This window comes from Camelus bactrianus, chromosome 32 (assembly GCF_048773025.1).
Source record: "Camelus bactrianus isolate YW-2024 breed Bactrian camel chromosome 32, ASM4877302v1, whole genome shotgun sequence".
In the NCBI taxonomy this organism is placed as follows: domain Eukaryota; kingdom Metazoa; phylum Chordata; class Mammalia; order Artiodactyla; family Camelidae; genus Camelus; species Camelus bactrianus.
In genome coordinates, this window is record NC_133570.1 from 10,794,638 (window position 1) to 10,820,671 (window position 26,034).

The window sequence follows — 26,034 nt, forward strand, 5'->3', positions numbered from 1 at the left end:
CCAGTATTTGACTTTTCTTTTTTAAGTGGTCCTTTATGTTCTTCCATCTGAATAGGGCCTATCTTCAGTTGTCTTTCCAAATGAGATTTTATTAATAGCATCTTTAGCTCATCCTTTTGTTTCTGATCAAGTCTTCAGCATGAGTCTTCTCTGAATGCTCTCTCGTCCCTTCATGTCTATGCTCAGCACTACCACCCCTTCTCCTCCCTCACCCCTATCTAATACTCGGCTGTCACTCAGGTACACTTTATCATTAAGTGACCTTGCATGACTGAAGAGGGTGCTTATTTTTTATTCAATACACTTATGTCTTTGGGCTTAGAGTAGTATTTAAGGCCCAATGTCCTGTCTTTCTCATTCTGTCAAAAACATTTTTTTAAAAGGATTTTTAAATTATAAATATATCATACATACATAAGTGTGCATAATACATACACAGTTATGTATTTCAACATATGGTTTAAAAAATAATTAAAAGGCATATCCCTTTATGACCACCAGCCAGGCCAAGAAATAGAATATTGCCAGCCCTCCAAGAAGTCCCTTTTTTGTTAAGAGAATCAACTATCCTAAATTTTACGATAATGATTTTCTTGTTTTTCTTTATACGTAACCCACTTACTTCTGCACCCCTAATAATATAATTTGGTTTTGCCTGGTTTGAACTTTTTAAACATGGAAACATTCTGTATATATTTGCTTGTGACCTGTTTGTTTTGCTTGGAGATACTTTCTTCAGTCATCTTTTCTTAACTTTCTTCTATTACTTTGTAACTAATTTTTCTTTTCAGACTCTCTTGGCCAGAGTCAGAGGGTAGTTCCAAACTCTGTGTGGCTCTTCTGTTTTAAAAAAGCAACCAGATCCCTCTCAAATTTCTCTTTTAGAATAAATGCAATAAACCAAGTATGCTTCAAAACTTACTAACAAGCCATTTGTATGAGGGGCAAAGTGAAACCTATGTTGTAGTAGGCTGTAGAAGATCTGGTCCTTTATTTGCCTTTTGTGCTAAGATCTGACTGTTTAGCAGGGGTACAGTAGTTCCCCCTTATCTACAGTTTCGTTTCCATGGTTTCAGTTATTTGCGGTCAACCTTGGTCCAAAAATATTAAATGGAAAATTCCAGAAATAAGCAATTCATACGTTTTAAATTTCAAGCCATTCTGAGTAGCATGATGTCAATATAATGCTATTTGTTGATTATGATAGACTCCGGAATCATAAAGATACCTGAGTGGCTTTGATACTGAAATGTGATCATTAACTATATGTAAGGCCCATATAAACCCATAAGGCACTAAGAAACAGATTAAAGGAGAATTAACTCATTCTTTACTATAAAACTTACAAAAAGCTTTATCCTTTTATCTAAAATGGTCACCTTAAAAATGGATCTTTCTCACAGCCACAGAAATATTTACATATTTCTCCTCTCTGTTAATAGATTCTTCTCCTTTTCACTTGTAATTATAACCAGGAACACTACCATCTCGTCTCTTACTTGGACAACTGCAGTAACCTCCAAACCGATCTCTGTGCATCCATTCTGGTCTCTCTCCAGTCTTTGGTTCACAGCACAGTGAGCTTGGGGGTTGGTGGGGAGTGGAAACATGTAAATCTGATCACATCACCTTTTCTCTGTAAAGTCTTCAGGAGCTCTCCTCCTCTGCTCTTAGGCTGAGATCAAAATCCTTCCTGTAGCCAGCCTGCAAGGCCCTTCGTGATGTGGTCCTTCTCTATGTAAACTGTAGTCCCTCTTACTCTCTTTGCTTTAGCGATACTGTAATAGTCTTCTTTTGGTCATCCGTCATAGGATCTTTGTGTAAACTGCTCTCTGGAATGTTTTCCCCTCTCATCTTCATCTTCTTAACTCCTGTCCATCCTTTAGTTCTCAGCTGAAGTCTCATTTCTTCAGCGAAGCCTTGTCTGACCTGCCTGATCACATCCCTACTTCTTTGATTCTCTGAGTAACACCTACCTTTCTTTATAACACATATCACAGTTGCAGTTTTATATTAGTTATGATTTTATTTTTGTTGCTGCCTGTGCTACTAGAAGAGAGATAGGCACTAGGCATATTTACTCACTAGTCTATCCATAGCATTTAGCCCAATACCTGACAGATTTTGAACACCTAAGAAGTATTTGAATTTTGAAGAACTTAAGAGAATTTGGTACTGCTATTGAGTACATTTCATGAGTCAGAGTCATGTTAGCAAGCTATAAAGACCAGACAACCAACATTTTTTATATCTCAACAGTATAATTCCATTAGACTCTTTGTAGTTTACAGCTTTTACACAGAGTGATGCCAAGAAATATGTTAAAAGTGAGTTGTGTCCTGGCACAGCTCTTATAGAATCAATCAGCTGAAAATATATTCCAAGAATATGGAAACTATTGATGAAATACCTCTGTGTATTTGGTTATACATAGGTAACTCAGAAGTTAGCAGCAGTAACTAATGAAATAGTAAGAAATTCTGTATTAAAGGAAAATATAAAGGGCTGAGCATGTTTACTTTTGAATCACTTAAACACAACTATCAAGTTTCTAGGTTGCTAGTGATACCTTGTTGAATTCAGCACAGCATCCGTAATCCACCTAAAGCAAATAATTTAGTTTTGTTCTTCTGGATATGAATACCTTTTAGTTTTAGGTGAGGCTTAATAAGGCAAAAAGAAAAGCTTATGTTTACTTTTTATATTTCTTTATAAGCTAGCAAAGAGTTGACAGTAATCTAAATGTGGCTGAAAATGGTTATGAAAATATCAGAAACACATATGTAGTTAAGTTCTCAGTAAATACATTCTGAATCAGTGATCTTGCTCAAAGTTAGTTGAGACCATTGAGACTACTGGAAGTATTAAGTACGAATGTACATTTCAAGGATAAAACTTGAAATGTTTAGAGGGTGTAATCATTTATAATACAGTAAGATGCATTGGAAAACTGAAACCCCACTGATAGTTTCCTTTCTCTATATTAAACCATTGATTTTTTTCAAGTTTTAGTTTCATTTCTGAATTGTAACCAGTATAAAATTGCATTAAAAAATTCACATCTATAGGTAAATAGAAATATTTTTCAGATTTCAAGTCTCTGCCCAGTAGATAGGTTCTATAAGCAGGTACACTTAGCAAGTTCTAAGTGATGATAACTCTGTAAATGTAAAAGAAATACAATTTTATTTTAGGGTGATTCGTTTGTTCCAAAGAAATGTTGATTATAAGTACCCTTAATAAGCAGTTAGATAATACTGATTCCATTTGTGTAGGCCTTTTTTTTTTTTCCCTTTCTATAAAGGTTAAGGGTTTTTGTTTGTTTGTTTTGTTTTTTTAACATTCCAAGTTAAATTTTCTCACTGAGCATTTTCTAAACCTTTCCCTGGCTCCTTAAGCTGCACAGTGCATAGATTCATACCCAAAATATCCACTTTTCAGATATAGTTCCTCTAACTTTTATTGTATTACTGAAGTTATGTCAACTTTTATTTGTTGTCGTGTAAGCACAGTCTTAGTGTTAAATTTTAAAAGTCAGCAAAATGTGAGAGATTCTTGTTTTTAACAAAAGTCAGTCTATACCTTCTAAATGAATAAAATATCTAAAAAATGCCTTTGTGGAGTACTGCTAATTGGAAAACTGTAGCTAGTAAATACCTTGTTTTTATAATAGACACTTTTAACCTTAGTGCTTGTACAGAAATTTTTGTTAGTATGTGTTCATTTTCTCTGCATTTTAGCATTCATTAAAATTCCAGGGTTGAATTATTTTCACATCGAAATTATTGTTTATTGTTGGAATTAAATTTTTTTTTAATTAGAAAGAACCCATTGTTATATCTGAGGAGCTTCTTTAATTGTATTTAAATACTGATTAGGCGTTTTTCTCTAAAATTGATGACCTGATTTTACCAGAGAGTGAATTCCAGATTTTTACCTCAGAAACACTGCTATAGCTTTATTGATTCACAATAATAATATGATAGAACCAAAGGAGCTTACTTACATCACAGGTATGACACTCATGCAGAGCCCTGTTGTTAAAAGAAAGCTAAGATTAGATAATCTATTAATGTCTTATATTTACTTTTTTGAAAATTTTTAGAAAATTACCTAGTTTTAAATTTTTTGAGTAAATTTGGAGGAAAAGATTATTACCTAAAGTATTTATGGTTTTCATGTGTGCTTTCAATGAACTGTTATATTTTGGATATGGAAGACACATAGAGAGATAATTATGAGACAAGGCAAACTTTATAGATGAATACACACACATACACATGTGTGTATGTATATATTTAATGCATTCTTATAAAATATAAGTACCTTCGAAAGTGACAGTCCCACTTAAAATTAATCTTACCTTCTGTTGTGCTGTTCAATACAGGAGCCACTATTTAAATTTTAAGTTAATTTAAATTAAATAAAATTTAAAATCCCCTTCCTCAGTCACACTAACCACATTTGACATGCTAACATAAACTTTGTAGATACAGAACATTTTCATCATCGCGGAAAGTTCTATCAGGTAAAATAATATGTACTCTGATATAAATTCTTTTATAATTTTTTTCTACACATACACTCATTACGATTTTGCAAAAATAAGATCAGAATGTACAGCTTATTTTTGTCATATTTTTACTATTTCTGTATACATACATATTGATTGCCTCATTCTTTTGTTTATTTCATTATATAACTGTATCATATTTATTTAACTGGTTCTCCATTGATAGACATTCCACATAGTGAAGCCAGTATGGATATTTTGGAAATCTGACTTGTTTTGATTGGATATATTTTGTTAAACCCTAATCCTCTTTTATGTTATAGACTTTGCATATATAGGGAAAGGGATAAAGAGAAGTTGTACCTTAAAGTGGGGTGGAAATGTCTGTCTCGCCCATCAAAAGTTGCAGCATCTTTAAATTCTGAGAATGAAGTGTGAGACTGTTATAAAAGTCTCTAGTCAAAAATTTAAGTTAAACTGGCTGAAACGTAATTCATTCTTTTTAATTTTTTTCCCTACTCTCGTAACACAGGCGACAAATGCTCACACCAATGAGGTGGTGGCAGTTAAGAAGATGTCCTATAGTGGGAAGCAGGCACATGAGGTATGTTAAAGACACTGTGTACTTAAACTGACATAAGCGAGTCAATGTGAAACTGATGGTAGAAACAAAGTTCTTTAAACATTTCTTTATCACAGTTCTTTTTTTCCCTTCTTGTGGAGCATATAATAAATGTTCCTAATATTCTAGTTCAATCAACTATTTTGTGGACTAGAACATGGATAAGTATAATGGATTTATTATATTTGGTGATGTACTAAAACAAGAAATAATACAAGTTTAAATAGCTTCTTCATGTATTAAACATTTTCTTTGTTCATTAAAGTAATGAAAAGAATATTAATATATATACCTGAAAATAAAATAACTATTTTCAGTTCAAAAATTATGATATTTTCTCTTTGACTTCAATAGAAATGGCAAGATATTCTTAAGGAGGTGAAATTTTTACGACAGTTGAAGCATCCTAATACCATTGAATACAAAGGTTGTTACTTGAAAGAGCACACTGCTTGGGTAAGTCAAAGGACCTCTATTATGTTTTAATTTTTTTCCTATTAATTTTTTTCTTTTTCTCTTTTTCTGCTATCTTTTTGGTCTGTAAAATTACCAGTCCCGTTTCTGTCCCATTTGACTTCTGCTATCGGTATTTAACATTTGTTACTACCTCAGAGTGTGCCATGTGTTATACATTCTGTAAGTTTAAATATAACATCTAGCCTATAGGAAATTTTATTCTATAAACACTCAACAAAGAGATAGTGAAAAGTTAACATTGTTTTTATAATGATTTATTTGCAAAAGTAAAAGACAGGGCCTTTTATTCTCATCCTAGAATTTTTATCTTTGTCATTTCTCTTCCCCACTCCAAGTCCTCCCAAATTTGGAATTGTGTTTGATAATTACCATCACTGTCTAAATTTTGCTAAACAAGGCCTAGATTATGATTAAAATGAAATGGTCTTTTATTCCACTTTATCTTCTTAGTATATTTTTATTTTACATGATTTTATTTTTGATTTTAGACTAGTATATTAGACACTGTTTAGAACAAGAAAATGCTGTACTTTGTACTCTATGAAATGGCACATTCCAATTTAAAGTAGTCACTATAACTATTATTTATTGAATACTTACCATTTACAAGTCCTTTCCGGTGCATGATGTCCAAAATAGGGAATGAAATTTTTGTTCCCAGATAGACTATCAAACAGTATATTTAAACATAAACATTTCTGCTCAAGCAACTCTTAAGATAACTAGAGCCATTGCTTCTGTTCTGAGCAGAAGAAATTAATAAGAGGAGTATCTCATTATGTGGAAATAGGTTCTCTGGCAATCTCTGCTGGCTTGAAGGAGTCAAGAAAGGGATTTTGAGCAGGCAGAATAAATGTTACAAAATCAAGTGCTAAATCTCATGTGTTTCAAATCTTCAGAAAATTCTCTGAGCTCTTATTTGAAGCCTATTTACTCTTAGATTACATAGAGTGCTAATAAGCTTGGTTACCTGGTTTCTGTCTACAAAGGATTTTGATAGGCAAATTAGAAGGAGCTCCTGGGAACTAAGCTGCTGGAGACATGTGTACAAACAGCCACAAATAATTTGACCATAAAGCGGAAGTTGGCGAGGTTAGAGGGCAGACCTAATAATTTAAAGGCAGAGCAAACTAGAGCTTTTTAATGTCAGAAGCAAATGACCAGACACAGCTCAGGTGCCCTTATGTTATGGAATAATTGGGAAAAAAATATTTGTGACAAAAATACAGAGTTAGCATGTAATTTTAAAAATAGAAACAACTATAGACATATTCACTTCATTTGGTTTTAAACTTCTATGTCCATTTTCCATATACTCACTTTAAGGAAGTTATATATACATATTAATTTACACAATTTAAGAAATTAGAAGAGTAAAGTGATATAGTTGAGTAATGTTTCCATTGAAATTAAGGAAAAAATGTGTTTGCAATCATACCTTAAGAAAGCTAAAAAAAAAATTGTGCATATAAAAGGCTCATGTTAACCTGAAACATTGTAAATCAACTATACTTCAATTAAACAAAGAATCTGCTGACAATAAAAAAGGCTGATATTCATTATAATATTCACTTAGGTGGACTCTTTCAAAATAAGAAATGAATAATGTTTCTGAATCTGCTTGCTTTTAATATCAAGCAGAAAACTATAATAAAGTTTCTAAACTTTAAACCTGTAAGTTTCTCACATTGTTTTAGATTATTCCAGAAATGGAATAACTTTTTATTATATGTATAATATATATTATATGACATATAATTTTAATAACATATTATATTTCATATTCTTCTAAATTATTCCAGTAAGGCATATAATACCTAGATATATTTTCACATTAACTGTTTTTAATGAAAGGAAAGAATATGTCTATATGATTATAGGAAATTATATTTCATAATAAGCATGTTGTATTTTTTAGACTAACAAGATAATCATGTGTAGGAGTATGTGTGCTTGTGTGTATGTGTGCTTGTATGTGTATGTGTGTGTGTGTATAGACTGAGCACTCCATTTCTGCTACAAATCAGTAGTCTGGGACACCTAAAAAAATATAAGATGAGAGTAAAGAGTTTTCTTAGTTTTGCTTTTAAAAAGCCTCCCAAGATTGCAAACCCAATAAGTAACAATATTATTTTAATAATATTATCCTAGAAATATTTTAGGGCATAAATTTAAATATCTCATCTCTCTCAGGAATTCAAGCTAACTTAATAATACATACCAGACTGCATCTTTAGACTGAGTTCTAACCAATATTTTCTTGTTTAGAATTTTTTACAATGGGAAAGTAAAGAATTTGCTACTTACTGGTTTATTTAACTAATATTTCCCAGTGTAGATTTTACTGACTTACGTACTTGGTTAACACTTTCTAAGTTACAAAATTTAATTTACAGTGCAACCTAGCCACCTTAAATCCTTTTGAAGTAAGATGTGGAAATTAGTAAATAGATAAATTGGCACACTCACCTTGACCGTTTATAGTGATTATTTCCACATTCAGTCCCTGTTTAGTCTTAGACCAATTCCAGTTCCAAATAGGAAATAACAAAAACAGATGAAAAAATTATAAAAATCAATTATGAGTGCCAGATGACCAAAATTTAATCAGGTTCAGGTAGATTAGATAATTTATTCTACTAGTAGTCTTAGTTCCTTGGTAGTTGATTGATTTTAGCAGCTTTTTATTAACCTTTATTATTCTGGTTATTATTTCAATCTTTTTCAGTTGGTGATGGAATATTGCTTAGGCTCGGCCTCTGATTTGTTAGAAGGTAAGGGTAAAAGCACTATTCCCCTCTTTCCTGTTCTGCCTTGACCAGAATGTTACCTGTTCCTATATTAAAGCACATGGTGGGCAAATTAAATGGTTAATGACTTAGACTTAACGTTTGTGTAGATAAGCCATGGAGACTTTATCTCTGCAGTGTCACTGAAAGTATCTGATTAGCAGCCACCCCCACCCCCATCCCCACTGTTTTAGTCCATGGCCCACCCAGGGCAGGTACTACTGAAATGTTTGGGTATGTGTAGCCAGAAACATCAACTTCATGTGTATGTATGAAATAGAGGTAGAAGGTATCAAATTATATTAATATTTAACCCTTCCAAATCTCTTGACTGACCCAGTTCTCCTCTGCAGACACTGTTGTAACCAGAGGCTATGTTAAAATCTTACATTTAAAAAAAAAAAACTTTCTTATATTTTCCTTGATCTCTGAATAGAAATTGCTTATTAGCTGCTTTCACAAATAATGAAAACCTGTAGTTAGAAGGGGTACTTATAGATGGTTTGTGGCAGAGGAGAATAATGCAGTCTAAAACACTCTAGGCATTTAAAATGTCAGAGGGACTGGTGAATTTGGGTCTGGCCAATTGGAATCAGGGTGGCTTTGACTTGCAACTGACAAGTAAATTAGCAATTCCCTACAGTGACTATCAGGCTTTGTTTTATTTTATTTTGAAGGGGTTTGTTTTTATACTTGAGTTTCTTATTATCTATTTTTTTTTTTGCTATTCTATTGAAAATATATATCCTGTATATTTAGGTGAATGTGTTCCCAAATTGTCATTTAAGAAAGTATATAATTCAGTTTGGTATAGCTGTATAAGATAATACAAACAGGAATAAAACTGATCATCTACTCCTGGCCTTTTTTTTTCCTTTCTCAGTTCATAAGAAACCACTTCAGGAAATGGAAATTGCTGCCATTACTCATGGTGCCTTGCAAGGGCTAGCCTACCTGCATTCTCATGCGTTGATTCATAGGTAAGATTAGAGACCAGTTCTGTTTTCATTTTGGTTACAGGACTGTCTGTTCAAGGAACCTTGAAAATTAGTGCATGCTCGAATTTTTAGGGTTCCTAAGGATATATGGGAAGCAAATAGATAGCTGCTACTTCTGGATGTGGAGTAACGTTGCCAGAATTTAGTTCCTGTCTCTTGGCCTCTCCCATATATCCACAAAGACTTACGCCTCTGTTCTGTGGGTAACTGTTCTCCAGGCACAACTGCAGGGAAAGAGCCCAGCAACCTTTTGATACTTTGTCAAGAAGAAAAGGAAAAATTAGCCTTCTTGCATATGTTTATTTCCTAGCTGAGTTTCTTCTCCATTTCCTATTGCAAATAACAAGTCAGTCTTATGTAAATACATGCTGTTTTATCATTTTTTAAAATTTTTTGCATTTCTTTAGTCTATTATCGTGTTTATTCCCACAAATGAAGAAAGTGAGACTCAGCAAGATTTAAATAATTTGACCATAGTTTCCTAGCATTTATATGATAAAGACTGGGAAGAAAAAAGATTGAAAGTCAAATTTTCTAACTCCTAATCCAGGGCTTCCCTCTAAATTATATTTTCTTTACCACAACCCCACTCTCCTCTCTCCAACCTACTTCCCACCACTAACTTCTAAACAAAGATGCTGTTACCATTCTTTTCTTCTCTTACTAAGGAACTTTTGGTACTGTTACTTTAATGAATGTTGGCCAAGTAGTGGAGTATGAGGTAGGCATAAAGGATGTGAGATGGCTCAAAAACAGAAGAGGAAAATTTTACATTTACTAGGAAGAAATGAAACTATTACGTCATAGGTTCTCCTTTTGCTAGAGTTTTAATCACCCTAGAATAGCCATCACCAGTTACCAGCACATACTACAAAACGAAACTTCCTTAATTCAGGCAGACCAAAATTCCTGTCATGAATTTCGCTTTTTCATAGGGATGAAGAATGAACCTAACCATATCTAATAAATATTGATAAAATTAATTTAACTATAATGTCTATGAATTTCACAACTTTAAAATATGTACATATATCTTCTTTAATGTGCAAAAGGAGTTGAAAAGACAAGACAACTTTTAAGGAATACTCTTTATTTAAAAATAAATACCATTGAGTGAAGTAAGTCAGACAGAGAAAGATAAAAATCACATGTTATCACTTATATGTGGAATCTAAGAAAGATGATACAAATTCTATCTACAAACCAAAAACAGACAGATGGACATAGAAGACAAACTATGGTTACCAAAAGGGGAAATGGTGGGGAGGGATAAATTAGGGGGTTGGGATTAACACACACATTACCATCTATAAAACATAAACCACAAGGACCTACTGTATAGCACAGGGAACTGTATTAATAACATATAATGGAAAAGGATCTGAAAAGAAAATATGTGTGTATGTATATGTATAACTGAATCACTTTGCTGTACACCTGAAACTAACATTATAAATCAACTACACTTCAATAAAACATTTTTAAAAATAAATTTTAAAAAAGTAAAAAAATCAATCAATCAATACCATGTTTCAGATTCTTATTATTTTGATTTAAAAGGCAAGTCAGTGTTCTAATTGAAGATAATAGAGAAAAGATCTTTTTCTGTTGTAAGAGAAATAAATAATGCTTTTTTTTAGTTCTCTCTGCCAATGCCTAATGTCATCATGAGGAAAGAAACTGAATTTTCATGGGAAGATTTTTGGAAATGTTATTTTGGGAGCATTTGAACCTTATCATTTTCAACTGGACATAAGTTTTCCTCATTCCCTCTGCTTTATCTTTCCACTGCCCATCAACATACAATTCTTAGTTCCTAGTACTCATTACACCTCATGCCTTTTTAAAAGAAAATAAGGGGCACATCTACATCTTCTCACTCCAAATTTTCATACCAAAGATTGAATTTTTTTAAATCATATTTTTAAAACTTTTTGCTGCATAAAATATCTAATGGCTTTTGTAGTAACCACTTGAGATTTTTTTGTAATGATTCAATAAAAATGCAATCTCCTAACCCCTAATCCTTCTTTGTTTTGATCTTTCAGGGTCTTCTTTTTACTGTACAGTGTTATTTTAAAAATAACACCTTCTCTATAACATGTACCCTCAAATGCCTTAGAGTTGCAGTTACAATTAAAGGCAGAGAGAAAGGGTCACAGGCAAGAAAGAAAAGGTATGTGTGTAGTTGAGGTTTATTGGTAGATAGTCAATGCACAGAGTCACTGAAGTTTGCTTAGACTCCAAAAATGTCATGTAATTTGGAAAAGAAACAAACAAACACGGCAGTTACAAGTGGCACCAGTTTTCCCAGCACAAGGAATACTGTTGGTGACTGGATTAAGAATATGCTCTTTTAAGTGTAGCAACTGAATAGATTTCCTTGTCTGCCATGTCTGCCTTTTTTCTCATTGTATTCTCTCCCTCTGAAGAAACCTCTACCTTTTAGTAATTACTATGACCCATCAGTAAGTACACCGAGGAATCTGGGCCCCCTTACAACATGCAGTAATTACTAAATCCCCTCCTGGCTACCTGAGCAAGGTGTTTTTGTTTTTGTTTTTTAAATAAACTTTTGTCTTACTAATTGCATGCTCTGACCTATTCCATAATCAAAATTGAAAAGTAGTTTTCTAACCCTCTTATTTTTTCCTATAGGGATATTAAAGCAGGAAATATTCTACTAACAGAGCCAGGTCAGGTGAAACTAGCTGATTTTGGATCTGCCTCAATGGCTTCTCCTGCCAACTCCTTCGTGGGCACACCTTACTGGTATGTGGAATTAGAAAACATGACAAAGTTTTAAAATATGCGTATACAAACAAGATGGACTTATAGCACTGGTTTGGTTTGGTTTTTTGACAGTGTCTCACTATGTGCCTCAAATGAGATTTCATTTCCTAGGAGAGAAAACTCACTAGCAAAAAAACACTCTGAGTTAGTATAAAATTTCCAGTGACTTTAAATTGTTCAAATAAGGTTGATGTCACTGTGTGTAAACTGAGTAGAATTATCAACTCACTGACCAAGCTCAGGTTTTAGATTTCATTTGAAGTTTCTTTTGAACTTTTCTCCTTAGGCAGAGTCTCTAGACTCTTTTCTTTAACCTTCTCTAACTAGCCAGCAAGCATGAATTTTACCTTTCAATGAAAGAAATCTAGGTTGTTGTTTTTGTTGAGTTCTCTGATACTTTACCTCGCTTGTCATTCTGTCATACACCCCATTCTATTCAAGACGCCTATCCTTTCTTTCAGAGATACACTGGAATTCCACTGTACCTTAGAGAATGATTTATGGCCCTGGAAAATTACTTACCTACTAAAAAAAATCAACTACTATTTGAATTTTTTTCCATCATCAAATAGTACTTATTAAGCAATTAGTTACACATACTAATAAGAGAACAAAGCATATTAAACTAGCATACTAAATTTAGGAGACCCTTACCCTCCTAATGAAAATCCATTATGGACAAAGTCATATCCATTACTATAGCCTGTATATTTGTTTTTTGAACTTGTAACATCTTTGAAATATCTGGTTATGTTGCTTTATGTAGTTGCATGAAGTGTTTTCCATGTTGTCTATTTCAGTGTTTCATACATATTAATTCTTCACAAATCTCTCTGAAGTAGCTACTAAAATTCTCTCTACATTACAGATAAAGAAACTGACATACAAAAAGATTAAGTAACTTAGCCAAGATCAAACACTAGTAACTGGTGGAACCATGATCTATTGAAAATAATGTATTGTTTCATGTAAATCACCAAGTATATTGTTTATATTTTGAATAATGTTTTTCCAAATTATTTGTGCAAGGAAATAGTATCTTTATCATATCTTTAAAATATGCTCAAAAACAGCTATTTCACTGACTCACTTTATTAGGTGAATTTTGTTTTTAATTTTCAAGTTGAGTTTTGCACATTATGTTTGGCAGGATGGCTCCAGAGGTGATCTTAGCTATGGATGAAGGACAGTATGATGGGAAAGTTGATATTTGGTCGCTTGGAATCACCTGTATTGAAATGGGTAAGTAGAGAGTTGCTTTCATTGTACTTTTGAGAATCACTCATTATGATTACTCATTCATTCATCCAGCTATTATTTAGTGAGTTACTGCTGTATGTATTCTAGGCAATGTGAATTTATTATAATCTTTTCTGTGCTTTGGTATAACATCAGAAGATTGCTTTCTTTCTGCTATGTTTTCATGTTATTAATTTAAGAAAAAGTTTGAGCAGATACAACAGTTAACAAATGTAAGAATATACATTGGTATTAATATTTGAAAAGTATCCATTCTCCATACCATAAGGACATAATATATGTCCTTTCTTCACATTAATATTCATTACTTAATTTATATTCCAGCTTATATAAGGGAAATATGAAAAAGTAATAGCAGGTGTATCGAAGATCTGACTGAAAACTGACCCATATAATAGAGAGCAACCCAGAGAAAATTTCGTATTAGGGTATACTCCCAGCTTTAAAGTTGTACCCCACATATTGTTGCTGTTATCTCAAATTATCTCATGTACCATAGAATCTCTGTTGTCTAGTTGTATATTTTGAACTTTAACATACCTTAAAGTTACCTTTATGCAGTGGTATGCTGGTAAATTTAACCAATGACTATCCTGGGGCAAGGTAGAAGGAAGCTCAAAAAGCCCTAATTTGTAGCATTTGCTGATTTCCTTGGTGTAAAGATTCCGATCATAGCCAATTTCAAGCTACCAATTTGATTCAAAGCTAGGGCCAAAATTAATTAATCAAGGCAGTTTTTGGACAGAAGAATCACTATACTAGACTCCCTACCATAATTATTAAATCAGTGTGATATTGGTGTAGGGAAAGATTAATATCCAGTAGAACAGACTAGATTAATATCCAATAGAAACAGACTCATGTATAAGTCAGATTTCGGCCTAACACAGAAAAGGCATTACAGATCAGTGGGGAAAACATAGCCTATTTGATTAATAATGGGACAATTTGGTAATTATATGATAAAAACCAAAATTAGATTTGTAGCTTATGCTATATACAAAAATAAATTCCAGATTTTGGTCAAATACCCAGCAGTGAAAAATAAAACTTCTAGGAAAAGCTCCCTTATGCCCCAGTTTCTTTACCTATAATATAGAGATAACAGTCCTATGAAGTAGGGGCTATTATAATGAAGATTAATGAATTAATATATATAAAGTACTTAAAACATGGCCTGGCATATAATAAGCACTATGTAAGTATAATTCTTGTTATTATTCTAGGAGTATACCTTTATGAGTATAGGGAAGAATTTTTCTAAACGATATAAAAAAAAAGACAAATACAATAACTTTTACTACTTTAAAATATAAAGCTATTTAAAACACTAAAATTAAAAGACAAGCATAGACAGGGAGAGGATATAGCTCAAGTGGTAGAGTGCTTGCTTAGCATCCAGAAGGTCCTGGGTTCAATCCTCAGTACCTCCTCTAAATAAATAAATAAGTAAACCTAATTACCTCCCCCCACAAAAAATTAGCACACATACGAATAAAGACAAGCACAGACTAATAGAAAGTAATCGAAACATATCTTATCAACAGAGTAATGGCCCAGAATTTATAAAGAACTCTTACGATTTCTTTACCAAGTTTCTTTATCAAAAAGAAAAAGACAGATAGCCAGTTGAAAAAAATGGGCAATGAATATGATCAAGCAGTAAACATTGAAAAGAAAACCTAAGTGGACAACAAACATCAGAAGATACTCTGCCTCATTAGTAATCAGGGAAATGCAAGTTAAAACCATTTCACACTTACAGATTGGTACTTTTTTTAAATTTTTATTGAAGTTAATAAATTTGAGGAGGCTGCTAAAGAAATAGGAACTCTTATACACTATCGATAGGAACGTAGATTGATATAACCTCTTTGGAGGGCAAGTTGGCAACATCTAGTAAGGATGAGAGGGAGGAATGTCAGTGAGACATTTCACTTCTAAGTATATACCTTAGAGAAATTTTGTGCAATGTACATTACTTTGGTGGAAAAAACAAAATCAAAATCTGTTCTCTGTGTAACGTAGAGTTAGCAGTTAGGCATCCTGGATTTGAATCTTGGCTTTACTAATACTTAGCTGCCAGGACCATCATGTATGGCTGCACTACAGGCTGGCATTCTTGTAGTCTAGGATGTGAATGACCCGTTCTGGGGTTGTGTAACGTGTTGATTCTGACTATGAGACCTTGGACAATTTTCTAAGCTTCCCTAAGCCTCAGTTTTCTCACCTAATTGAAAATAACAATACATACATCATAGGTATTGTCAGACTTCAATGAGATAACATATGTAAAGTGTTTAACATAGTGCTTGGCATGTATCAACACTCGAAACAGCTGATTGCATTCATATGTAGGATTATTCCTATTTTTGTCATTTATATTCTAAAATGAACCAAAATTATATTCTAAAATGAAACTATAGCAGCAGCTCAGTTACAACACCTTAAAGGGATGTCCCCACGGAGTTGAACCTTACAGTTAATTAGTGCCCAGCCATTGTTTTAACAAGTTTTTTCTTAAATCTTTCTAAAATGTAACATGGATTCTGCCCTTTCCAACTTTCTTAAATAAAGCAAACGACACATACCCTCTTATGATGATTCAAGATCATCATCACATCAGTTTTTGTACTATTCAGATGTCGTAATGACTGGAGTTTCAAACAGTGCTTGACGTGAGCAAAGTAGGTGCAGATCCCAGGAGATACCTTAGTGCTTCTTCTCTTGAGACAGTCCTCGTGTGTGCTTAATTTCTGATTTTACCTTGTTATAAAAATGAATTTAAATATGTATAAAACATTGCTCTCTCTATCAGCCCAACTTTGATTACCTTTTATAAAATGATTTACTGAATCAAAGAACAAAGTAGCCTTCTCCCAAATTGTCTTATCTTCCACAACCACTATTCCTTCAAACTGATAGATGATAGTATCAAATTATGCCTTCTAAGAGCACAGACTCAGTAGTCAGATAAACTTGAATTCTAATTCCAGCTCTGCCATTTCTTAGTTGCATGACTTTAGTCACATTATTTTAACTATAAAATTTGCATAGTAAGATCCTCTACCTTATGGGAATTATCTGGCTTAAATGCAAATATGGACTTGAAGTGTTTATTATTATATCTGGTGTGTAGTAGATGTTCAGTAAATGTTAGCCATAATCAGCACAATCCTAGTATATCTCATATTTCATCCAAATTTTTAATTTACATTTTAACATCTCTTTAAAACTGGGTGGTATTTTACAGGCAATAGCATTTTATAATTATATTTGGCAGCATTTTGTTCTAAGTTCTACATAAAATAGTGGTGCTTCTTAAATTGCAATGCATCTTATTGTCAGTGACATCTTAGATTCAGAAAAAGATGATAGTACATGCTCAGTTAACATTCATCAAATAAAATTGTTACCAAGGACATTTAAATTTTCAGCAATTATTCAAATTGTATTATATTGATAATATAATAAGCCATACAGTACTTTTTGTCTGCTTTACCATAAATCTCTGTCTCCTTGGCATTAATCTTAATGGACACATAAAAGGAGGCTATTTTTTTTTTTTTACATGAAATGTGGTTAAACTGCTGCATATATAACCCTAAGCAATGATTTTTCTAAGTTTTCTGTATGTTTGAAATTCTAGGTATTTTACAGTATACTTTAAATGGTACTTTTAATGTTGAAATTACAGTGAAGTTGTGGATAGTACCTGAACAGTACATTGTCCCCTTTCCTTATGATATCTCTTCTGTAACAGTGTATATTTTTAAAATGCCCTGTAGTCTGAAATTGAATCACTGAGGTAACATCACAAAGCAGGAAGGTGATAATGTTATTGTCCCTGTCCCTTTTTCCTGGATCAAACTCTAAGGTCTCTAAGTGCTGAAACCTGCTTTACAAATTACCTTTTGGTAAATTGATCTTCCACTGAAAGAATTAGTTAAATGCATGCATCCTTGGGAAATTCTTATACATTGAAATTGTCTAGTCACAAGATATTTTATTATTCAAGACTATTTCAAGATAAGTTAATCTGATGCTCTTCTGTTTAAACTACAGACCAGCAAAGATTATGGTAGAAGCTGGCAAATGGTTCATCAGCACTGACAGGGAATTGACTGTGTTCAGAAATTTTAAAAAAGGATAAAAAGCATAAATGTTATGTCATTTCCCTGCTTAGAATTTTCTTCTTCCATATTTATTATTGTCACTCATTGTTTGTGTTAATAAATGAATGTTCTGAAGTCTGTTGAGGGGACAAGGGTATATTTAGTCTTGTAAGGCTGCTTCTTTCTGTTTTTCTTTCTCATCTTGAAATATCAATATTACAGATAATAAAATGCACAGAGTTATCGAAGAGGCTCTGAGACCTAGTGAAAAGAACACAGGCCTTAGAGTCTTACAGGACTGGGCTGAAATTTTTGTAGCCATTTTGTGACTTGGTTTCATTTTTTAGGCTAGCTTACCCCCGTTTCTTCAGTTGAGAAATTGGAATGATAATGCTTATCTTGCCAAGCTACTGTGAGAATTATGAATAACATGCGTAAAGTGAGTGCCTCACATGTAATAGGAGCTCAGTAAATGGTAGCAATGATTATTATTATCACTGATTATTAAAGTTGTCAACCACATTTGTTCATAAGAAATCAGCTGCCTTTTCATGAAGAATTTATCTAAAGACAGGGGTGCTCTCTGACCTTCCTCACTAAAATAAAGCTCAGTGTAGGTGTTCCAATTTAGCATGAGGTTTGCCAACAGAGCCATGTCCCAAGGCTTCACTGAACTCTCCTTCCCGAACCTTGATCTCAGAAAACATACGTGGAGCATTCACAAAAACTTGGTCATTATCTTTAAATTAAGTAGAAGTCATTATTTTTTCTTTTAAAATTGTGAATTCCGCTTTTTTAAGCTTTCACCTTTTTCCTTTTGAGAAAGTGTGGGTTACATATCACAAGGGAGCTTCAGAAGCACTTTCAGTTCTGCTCTTTATACAGAAGCGTCTATGCAGGATATTATATTCTATAGTAAGGGCCAACAGACTTTCAGTTAAGGACCAGTTAGTAGGTGCTTTAATCCTTTCAGGTCATACAGTCTCTGTCATCACTACTGAGCCCTGCTGTTGTAGCATGAAAGCAACCACAGACAGTACATTAGTAACTGGACGTGGCTGTGTTCCAATAAAACATTACAGGCTGCTAGCTGAATTTGGCCCGGAGGCCATACTTTCCCAGCCCTTGTTCTGTAGTATGTTGGTTGGCTCAGCACTGATCCCTGTCACCATGGTTCAGAAGATTGATGTAATACCTGTAGCAAAGGACTTGAACATAGGTGAGGCGATCTGAAACTGACACTTAACGAATGCATCTCAGACCGTAGAGCTGTGTACTGTGTTTGGAATACCTTCAGTCCTGTGATTTTCTCCAGGAGCCATCTCACCCCTTGTGTGGCCAGCTGTCTTCCTGTCGTGTTCACACTCACAGGCTTCACCATTCCTGCTCCAAGTCTGAGCTCCTGCCTTTATTATCACTACTGAATTGGGTTTTATTATTGTTGTTTCTTCATCCTTCTCTTTCTAAATGTTTCACATGAAAATTATAGTCCAAAGAATGGCTCAAAAGAATAAGTATTAGAATCGTGACGAAAGAGAGATGGCTGAAGAACAAAATAGTAAAAGTTAACTTCTTTTGAATTAGGAAGAAAACAGTTAATGTCTAAGATTTCAAAATATTTAGCTTTTCTTTAGAAAGATTTCTTCTTTCTTTAGTTCCCCTTCTCTGCCCTTTCTCCCATGTAATTCTGTGTTGCTCTGAGCAGTTTGAATTGTATACCTTTTGCCAGTGAGTGAGAGGGTTCCTATCCTTGTGACAGTGAATGAGGCCATTATACAGTATATAATGTAAGCCCTAAGACTTAGTCACTTCTCATTCATTTTTTTGACTTCTTGCTGCACAAAGATTCTTTATTTGTTGACAGTTTCTTCTTTGCCTTAATTTGCCTTATCTTCACTTATTCACTTGATAGATATTTTGGGGTCACCAAAATATATATAACCAGGTGCCATGCCCAGCAGTGGGAATGCGAAGGTGAATACGGTAGACATTGTCCCTGCCCTCATGAAGTTTAGCAAAGAACTACATAAATAATTAGTTAGGGTTGTGATAGGTGGTGGGAAGTTTGGACTGTAATTTGCAGTGACAGATCTAATGGGAGACCCAGTCTTGAGAGGTCAGAGAAGGCTTCCCTTAGGAAGTGATTGTAAGCATGTAAGAAGCCTTGAATAAATATTTATTAAGTTAATGCCCAAGTGCAATTATATTTAAGGTGGAACCTGCAGGATTGGGAAGAATTAATCAGGTCATGTTGAGGGAGCGAAAGTAAGAGGGGAATCCAGACAGAGAAAGCACCATTTGTGAGAGGCTCTGAGCTGGGTTTTTTCAGTGAAGCAAAAGATGACGTGAGAAGAGAAGGAGAAGCATTGCTTGTGAGAACAAAGGGCCAGAGGTAGCCAGGGTCATGTTAATAAAGGCCAATAGACAATGTTTAAGGCTCTGGACTTTGTCCTAAAAATCATGGGAAGCCATTGATGGTTCCACAATGAGTTCCTAGTTTCATGTGGCTTCAAATACTTGAAGTTATCAGAAGGCCAAGCTCTAGAAACTTTCTAGAATCTATCTCCTGATAAAATAAAATAAAATAAAATAAAATAAAATAAAATAAAATAAAATAAAATAAAATAAAATAAAATAAAATAAAATAAAAAAAACTCAAGCCATTTTTTTGTCTTCTACATTTGAAACAGGTATAAAATCTCTTTGTTCACACTGCAACTTTCAAGTTTCCACTTGTTATGTCCCTATAGTACTGGTATCTATTTGGTGAGTGTAAAGTATCCTTTGGAGAAGGTAATAAAAAAAAATTTGCAGAATCATGGACTGTAATATTTCAGAGGTTTCAGAGATCATTTAGTCAAGACTGCGAGAGGCCCCTCCAAAGTATCACCGATGAATAAGTATAGTTGCCTTCTGCCGGAACTCTGCCAGTGACTTAAAGTTCACTACTCTCAGCATTATTCATTCTGGGTTTTGGGGGGTTTTCGTTTTGTTTTGCTTTACCACCCTGGCTTTTCATGAGTTCTTCTTTTTATGAGTGAAAGTGTCTTACCTGTTACTTCTGCCCTGAGTTCTTGTTCTGTTTCTCAGAATTGCATAGAATAAGCCCAGTTTACCATTTTGAAAGTGGTTAATAGAAGAATCTTTACTTAAAAACCAAGGTGTTCTGATGAAACCTGAGATCAGATTATGAATTACGGAATGGGACTATGTAAATAATCCATTCGGATAAGCACAATACGGTGAGAGAGTGATTTAGCTTCTATGGCATAATAACTAATAAATAGCATAAAATTAATTGTACTCAGAACTAGAACCTTGTTTCTTTCCTTTGCTGAACACATGGAGCATCTAATATGTGAATAGCATCTTATTACATCTGCTCCGGGAATAAATTTTTAAAAATAGGCGTATTAGGGTTATAAGATCTTACTCTTAGAGCTTATGATTTCTTTTGAGAGAAAAGATCTGTATTTTTTATGTAAATGCAATAGGAGAGGACATGCCAAGTGAGCAGTGTACTAAAAGAGAGTGATCGAAAGTCCAAAGACGAGATCGTGTGGGTTGGGATGGAGTATATCTTCTACTAAGAAATATCTGATTTGCTGAGTTTCCTCCTTAGAAGGGGCTAGACCAAGCCTTGCTTACATTTATCCTCCGTTTCCTTCCTCCCTTTCCCCTTCTACCCCGACTCCTACCAGTTCTTTGGCCTGGATGAGCCTTCAAAAAGTATTTATTGAACTGAATTACTTCATCTCCCATACTATGTCAGTGATGTTTAAGATGTTCCATTCCATAATAATCTCCTTTTTTTCATTCTACTTCTCTGTGCTTTCTGTATTTTTTTCCAATGAATACATATTTTTTTACATAAAACACATGCACACAAAGATGTTCATACCTATGGTGAGAAAACAAAGACCAGCCTTTTGAAGATTATATATGAAGAATGAGAAAAAAAATTTTCACTCTCTCGAAGTGGGTTTGTTAGGAGGAGCTTTGCCAGTGTACTTTAAGATGACCAGCAGCTTCTTCTGAATGGCTATCCTGGGCGACCTTAGAGATTAAAATAAGTGGATTATGTAGCGTGATGATTATAATGAGCTCCTGATTTAGTGGTGAGACTTTGCTCATAGTTCCTTATTTCTCTCCCTGCCTGATGTATTTTTAGGAACTGCTTTATCATGTTTCCTTTCTTTCAGCGGAACGGAAGCCCCCTCTTTTCAACATGAATGCAATGAGTGCCTTATATCACATTGCCCAGAATGACTCCCCAACGTTACAGTCCAGTGAATGGTAAGACTCAGCTATCGTTTTAAATCTCTAAGAAAATCATCATATGTCTTTGGCACCTTCATTAAATTACATTTTAAATATCTGACCTAGAAAGCATTTTATTCCTTCATTGTATGTTATAGTGACACTGATGCTTTACAGGCCTGAACTGCCTATACACAGACACACACACACACAGTTCTCTTTATTCCTGCCTCACTATGGCTCACTGTGTTCGTAACATGTGTAGTAACTGAAATTTTACAGGCTACATGCCTTGCTACCTTCCTAGCAAGTCTAGTCCCTCTTAAGTCATAGTGGTCTTGTATTGATCATCTCAATCTTATCACTTCTCAGCAGAGATAAAGTCCTTCTCTGATGTAATTATTGTTCCAGTTGTCGTTTTGTCTTTACTGCATATATATTTAAATCTGTTGAGACAGAACATATACACTCTATTTAGAAGATGTATTTATTGTTCCTTGCTGAAAATTATGACATTTTGATAACTATTGGGGCCACAGGATTATAGAAAAAGGGCAATGTCAAAGAAGAGTAGGCAGAATGGAATTTTTAAGAGAAGTATTTTCATCCAGAAAACATATTCCTAGGTTCTCTATCCCTCATGCTTCAAGTCTTACTACCTGCTTATAGATTGTGGGTGTAGGAAGAGTTACCAGTTGGTCATGAAGAATATAGGCTTGAGACCTGTGAGAGTTGTTATCTTTGGGGAGAAAAATGTGTATAAAACTGTTATATATAAATATAGTATTTTCATTTTCTGATACATATATTATGATTTGACCTTGCTTATATGATATGTTTATGTGTTGACCAACATGAAACTGTCCACTTTCATTATCCAAAAGAATTAATTTTAGATACTCTAAACTTGAAAATGGTTCAGTTCTCTTGATATTCCAAAATATTTCATTAAAAATCTCCCAAAATATATAAAATTTCCCCTTGGATGAAAATTGTTTAAAGTGATCAGTGTGTTCTACAGGTCCTGATTTTATTTTCTTTCAATGTATTTGCACACACAGGACAGACTCCTTTAGGAGATTTGTTGATTACTGCTTGCAGAAAATGCCTCAGGAAAGGCCAACATCAGCGGAACTATTACGGGTAATTTTTCAAATTTATATTTGAGGAGGGGGATTTAAAGTCATGTTGTAGTAGAATATAGTAAATCATTCCTGTGGCAGCTCATCATGACAAACTGAATTAGAACATGCTGCCTTGCCATTTATCCCGAAATAGTAGCCAGGCACAGAAATGGTAAGATTATCACAAGGTATGTGCTTTATATTCCCTATGGATAGTTTCTTGCTCGTCTTTTCCCTTTTTCTTTTTTTCCCCCCTCTTTTTGCCTTATGACAGACAAAGAGTATTTCTCCTTGCTCTGGTCATCATTGTGATGTTCCTATGACTAATATCTGCATGAACTTTAATACAGTGCTTTCAGGACAGAGTCTGCCAATGGTTCAAACACAAACTCTGGGATTTTCAGTTAGATTGTTGCTAAATCATCAGGCAGTGAAGATATGTGATAAATATATAAAACATACATTCACATAGCATTGTATTACTCATGTTGGTGTCAAGAGCATCATGTTAACTGCATTCATTTGATTTAAACATAGCACTTTTGAACGTCTCTTCATGTAACATTTTATTATAGGCTTTATACATAAGCAGTGTGCTCCATTAATATCACTGAAGTGTGTGGGAGTCTTTTTTTTACAATAAAAATATATTTTATTGGCCACAAAATAGTCCAGGTTTCTTTCATCTTTTTCTGCATGTGTGTTTTTCAACTCTTTGTTTCTTTGTTTGTTTTAAGAAAACTTAGGATTGTCTTGCCTAAATTTGTGAAGCTTAAAAATGTCAGCTGCTTTTATAATTGTTCTTTGGCTAAGTCACAAATTCTTGATTTACATTTTCCTTTTCTCAGAACTTTGTAAGCATTATTGTATTGTTTTTCTGGCTCTGAATGTTCCTGAAGAGGTAGGTCTGAAGCTGACTAGTTTTTCTACCCAAAAGGAAGTTTTTTCTTCTTATAAGTAATAGACCACAAGAATATGGGGACAGAAGCAATAGGGCAATGGATTCTTACCTTATTCTTTTGTTGTATAGCCATCACATGTTGTAGGCATGAACTACAGACAAAACAAAACCCCAGAAACACAGCATAATCTCTTTATTACTTTGAAGTAGGCAAGGATTAAAAATAAGAACAAAAACAAGCAGGTTACAAAAGGCACTGCCGTAAAGGGAAAAATTTGTAAATTGGCACTGTAAATTAAGGAGGAAAAAAACCTCAAAGAAAGATACTACAAGCATTCAAAGATGAAATTTTAGGGCAGTAGACAACAAAAGGATATAAAAAGCAAGTAGGAAGAGGTAAAGAAAGAAATAGAGGAGAAAAAGTAAAACATGGACTCAAATCATATCATAAGTAACAAACTAATACATTAAACCAACCTATATAGGGAGTTTCCAATGGTAGATAATCTTAGGGAAATAAAATTAAATGCAGAAGGAAAAGTTCTAAAGATGATTATGGAGAAATGGCACATGTGGAAGGCAGAGGAGATATAATATATTCCTGAAGAAGAAAGCAAGACACATGTGGAGCAGAAAGTATTTAAGGATATACCTGAAGAAAACTTCTGTGGAAATAAACGTTTGGATCTTTATTTGATTTGATTTACTCTTTATTTGATTTGGTGAGGCAAATCAAGAGAGCCTACTATTTAGTTAATAATATGTACTGATTGTCTACTCTGTGCCAAAGCACTACTGTAAGCACTGAAAAGCATACAGCAGTACAAAGAAAAAGATAGTTCCTGCCATCATGGAACTTATATTCTAATGAAGGAGTAAGAAAACAAACAAATATTTGATATAATGTCAGGTGGTGGTAAATTTTTGCAGAAAAATACAGCAAGGGCAGGGAGAAAGAGCTACAGGAGCTGCTGTTTTAGGTAAGGAGTTAGGGAAGGCCTTTCTAGAGAGGTGAAACTGATCTTCAGTCATCAACAAATTCTATCCTTATGAAGTTCCTAAACAATAAGGATAAATAAAGATCCATACAGACAAGTTGAAAAAAAATTATTTTGTGGTGGAAAAACCAGTTGGCTTCAGATCTGCCTCTTCAGGAACACTCAGAACCAGAAAACAACAGAACAATTTTTACAAAGTTCTAAGGAAAAGACAATGTTAAACCAAGGACTTGTGACCCAGTTAAGGTGCTGTTAAATTATAAAGGCAGCTGACATTTTTAAGCCTCACAAATTTAGGCAATTTTCTTTTCTTAAAAGCTTTTTCTTAATTGGTCAGTAACAAAATCCAGCCAATCTATCGGTGAAACAAAAACCAAGAGAGAAAGGGAAAGGGAGGGGACAAGGAAGAAAGAATGATTCGGTCCTGGAGAAACTGGTAGAGGGACTGGTGGTGAACACTGAATTTAAATTTGTCCCCCAGTTTATTTGTTTGTTTGCTTGCTTTTCATGTGAAGGGACTACCTTCTTCATTTTTAATAGGCAGTACAAACTTCAGAAGGTAAAAATACAGTGGAATTTGAGTATGAAACGTAAATCTTCCCATTCCAGGCCCTTCCCTAGAGTTAGCAACCACTGTCACCAGTTTTGTACATGTCCTTCTAGAGACAGCTTTTATGCATACCAAAGTAAATATTCCTTTTTTATTTGTGCACCAATGGTAGCAAACTTTAAACCCTCTTCTGCCTTGAATTTTTTTTTAACTTTATAGGGTATTTTGAGTATTGTTCCATATTACTTCATGCAGAGCTATCTCATCCTTCCTAGTGGCTCCATTATATTCTGAGATGGACTGTAATTTTTGGTGTTCGCAGTTTTTTGCTAGTGCAAACTGTGCTGGAATGAATATCCTTACACATGTGTCATTTTGTACCTGTATACAGATATCCACAGCATAAATTCCCAGAAGTAGAATTGCTAATCAAAGGGAATGTGGATTTTTTTTCAGAGTATAATAATTCTTTATTAGGTCTGTTAACTTTGTTAAACTTCTGCTGTTTAACCATTGGTTGGACTCAGATTAATACAAAGGATTATGTCAAAATAATTAAGGGTCATTCCACCAAAGAGATAAAACAAATTCTCAATTTGAATTTAGTTAATAATATAACTTCAAATTATAAAAA

The 26,034-nt window shown here is 33.8% G+C and overlaps 1 protein-coding gene across 4 annotated transcripts in view; it reads left to right on the top strand.

The window, feature by feature from the left end:
- TAOK3 (TAO kinase 3) overlaps nt 1-26,034 on the top strand; it is a 146,659-nt gene that overhangs the window by 72,179 nt on the left and 48,446 nt on the right. For all 4 annotated transcript variants that reach the window (XM_074356098.1, XM_010963618.3, XM_074356100.1 and 1 more), the window contains 8 exons: nt 5,046-5,117; nt 5,490-5,591; nt 8,341-8,386; nt 9,285-9,381; nt 12,058-12,171; nt 13,343-13,434; nt 21,770-21,863; nt 22,889-22,970. In XM_074356098.1, the coding sequence (XP_074212199.1) occupies nt 5,046-5,117; nt 5,490-5,591; nt 8,341-8,386; nt 9,285-9,381; nt 12,058-12,171; nt 13,343-13,434; nt 21,770-21,863; nt 22,889-22,970 (699 nt within the window). The remainder of the gene's footprint in view (nt 1-5,045; nt 5,118-5,489; nt 5,592-8,340; nt 8,387-9,284; nt 9,382-12,057; nt 12,172-13,342; nt 13,435-21,769; nt 21,864-22,888; nt 22,971-26,034) is intronic.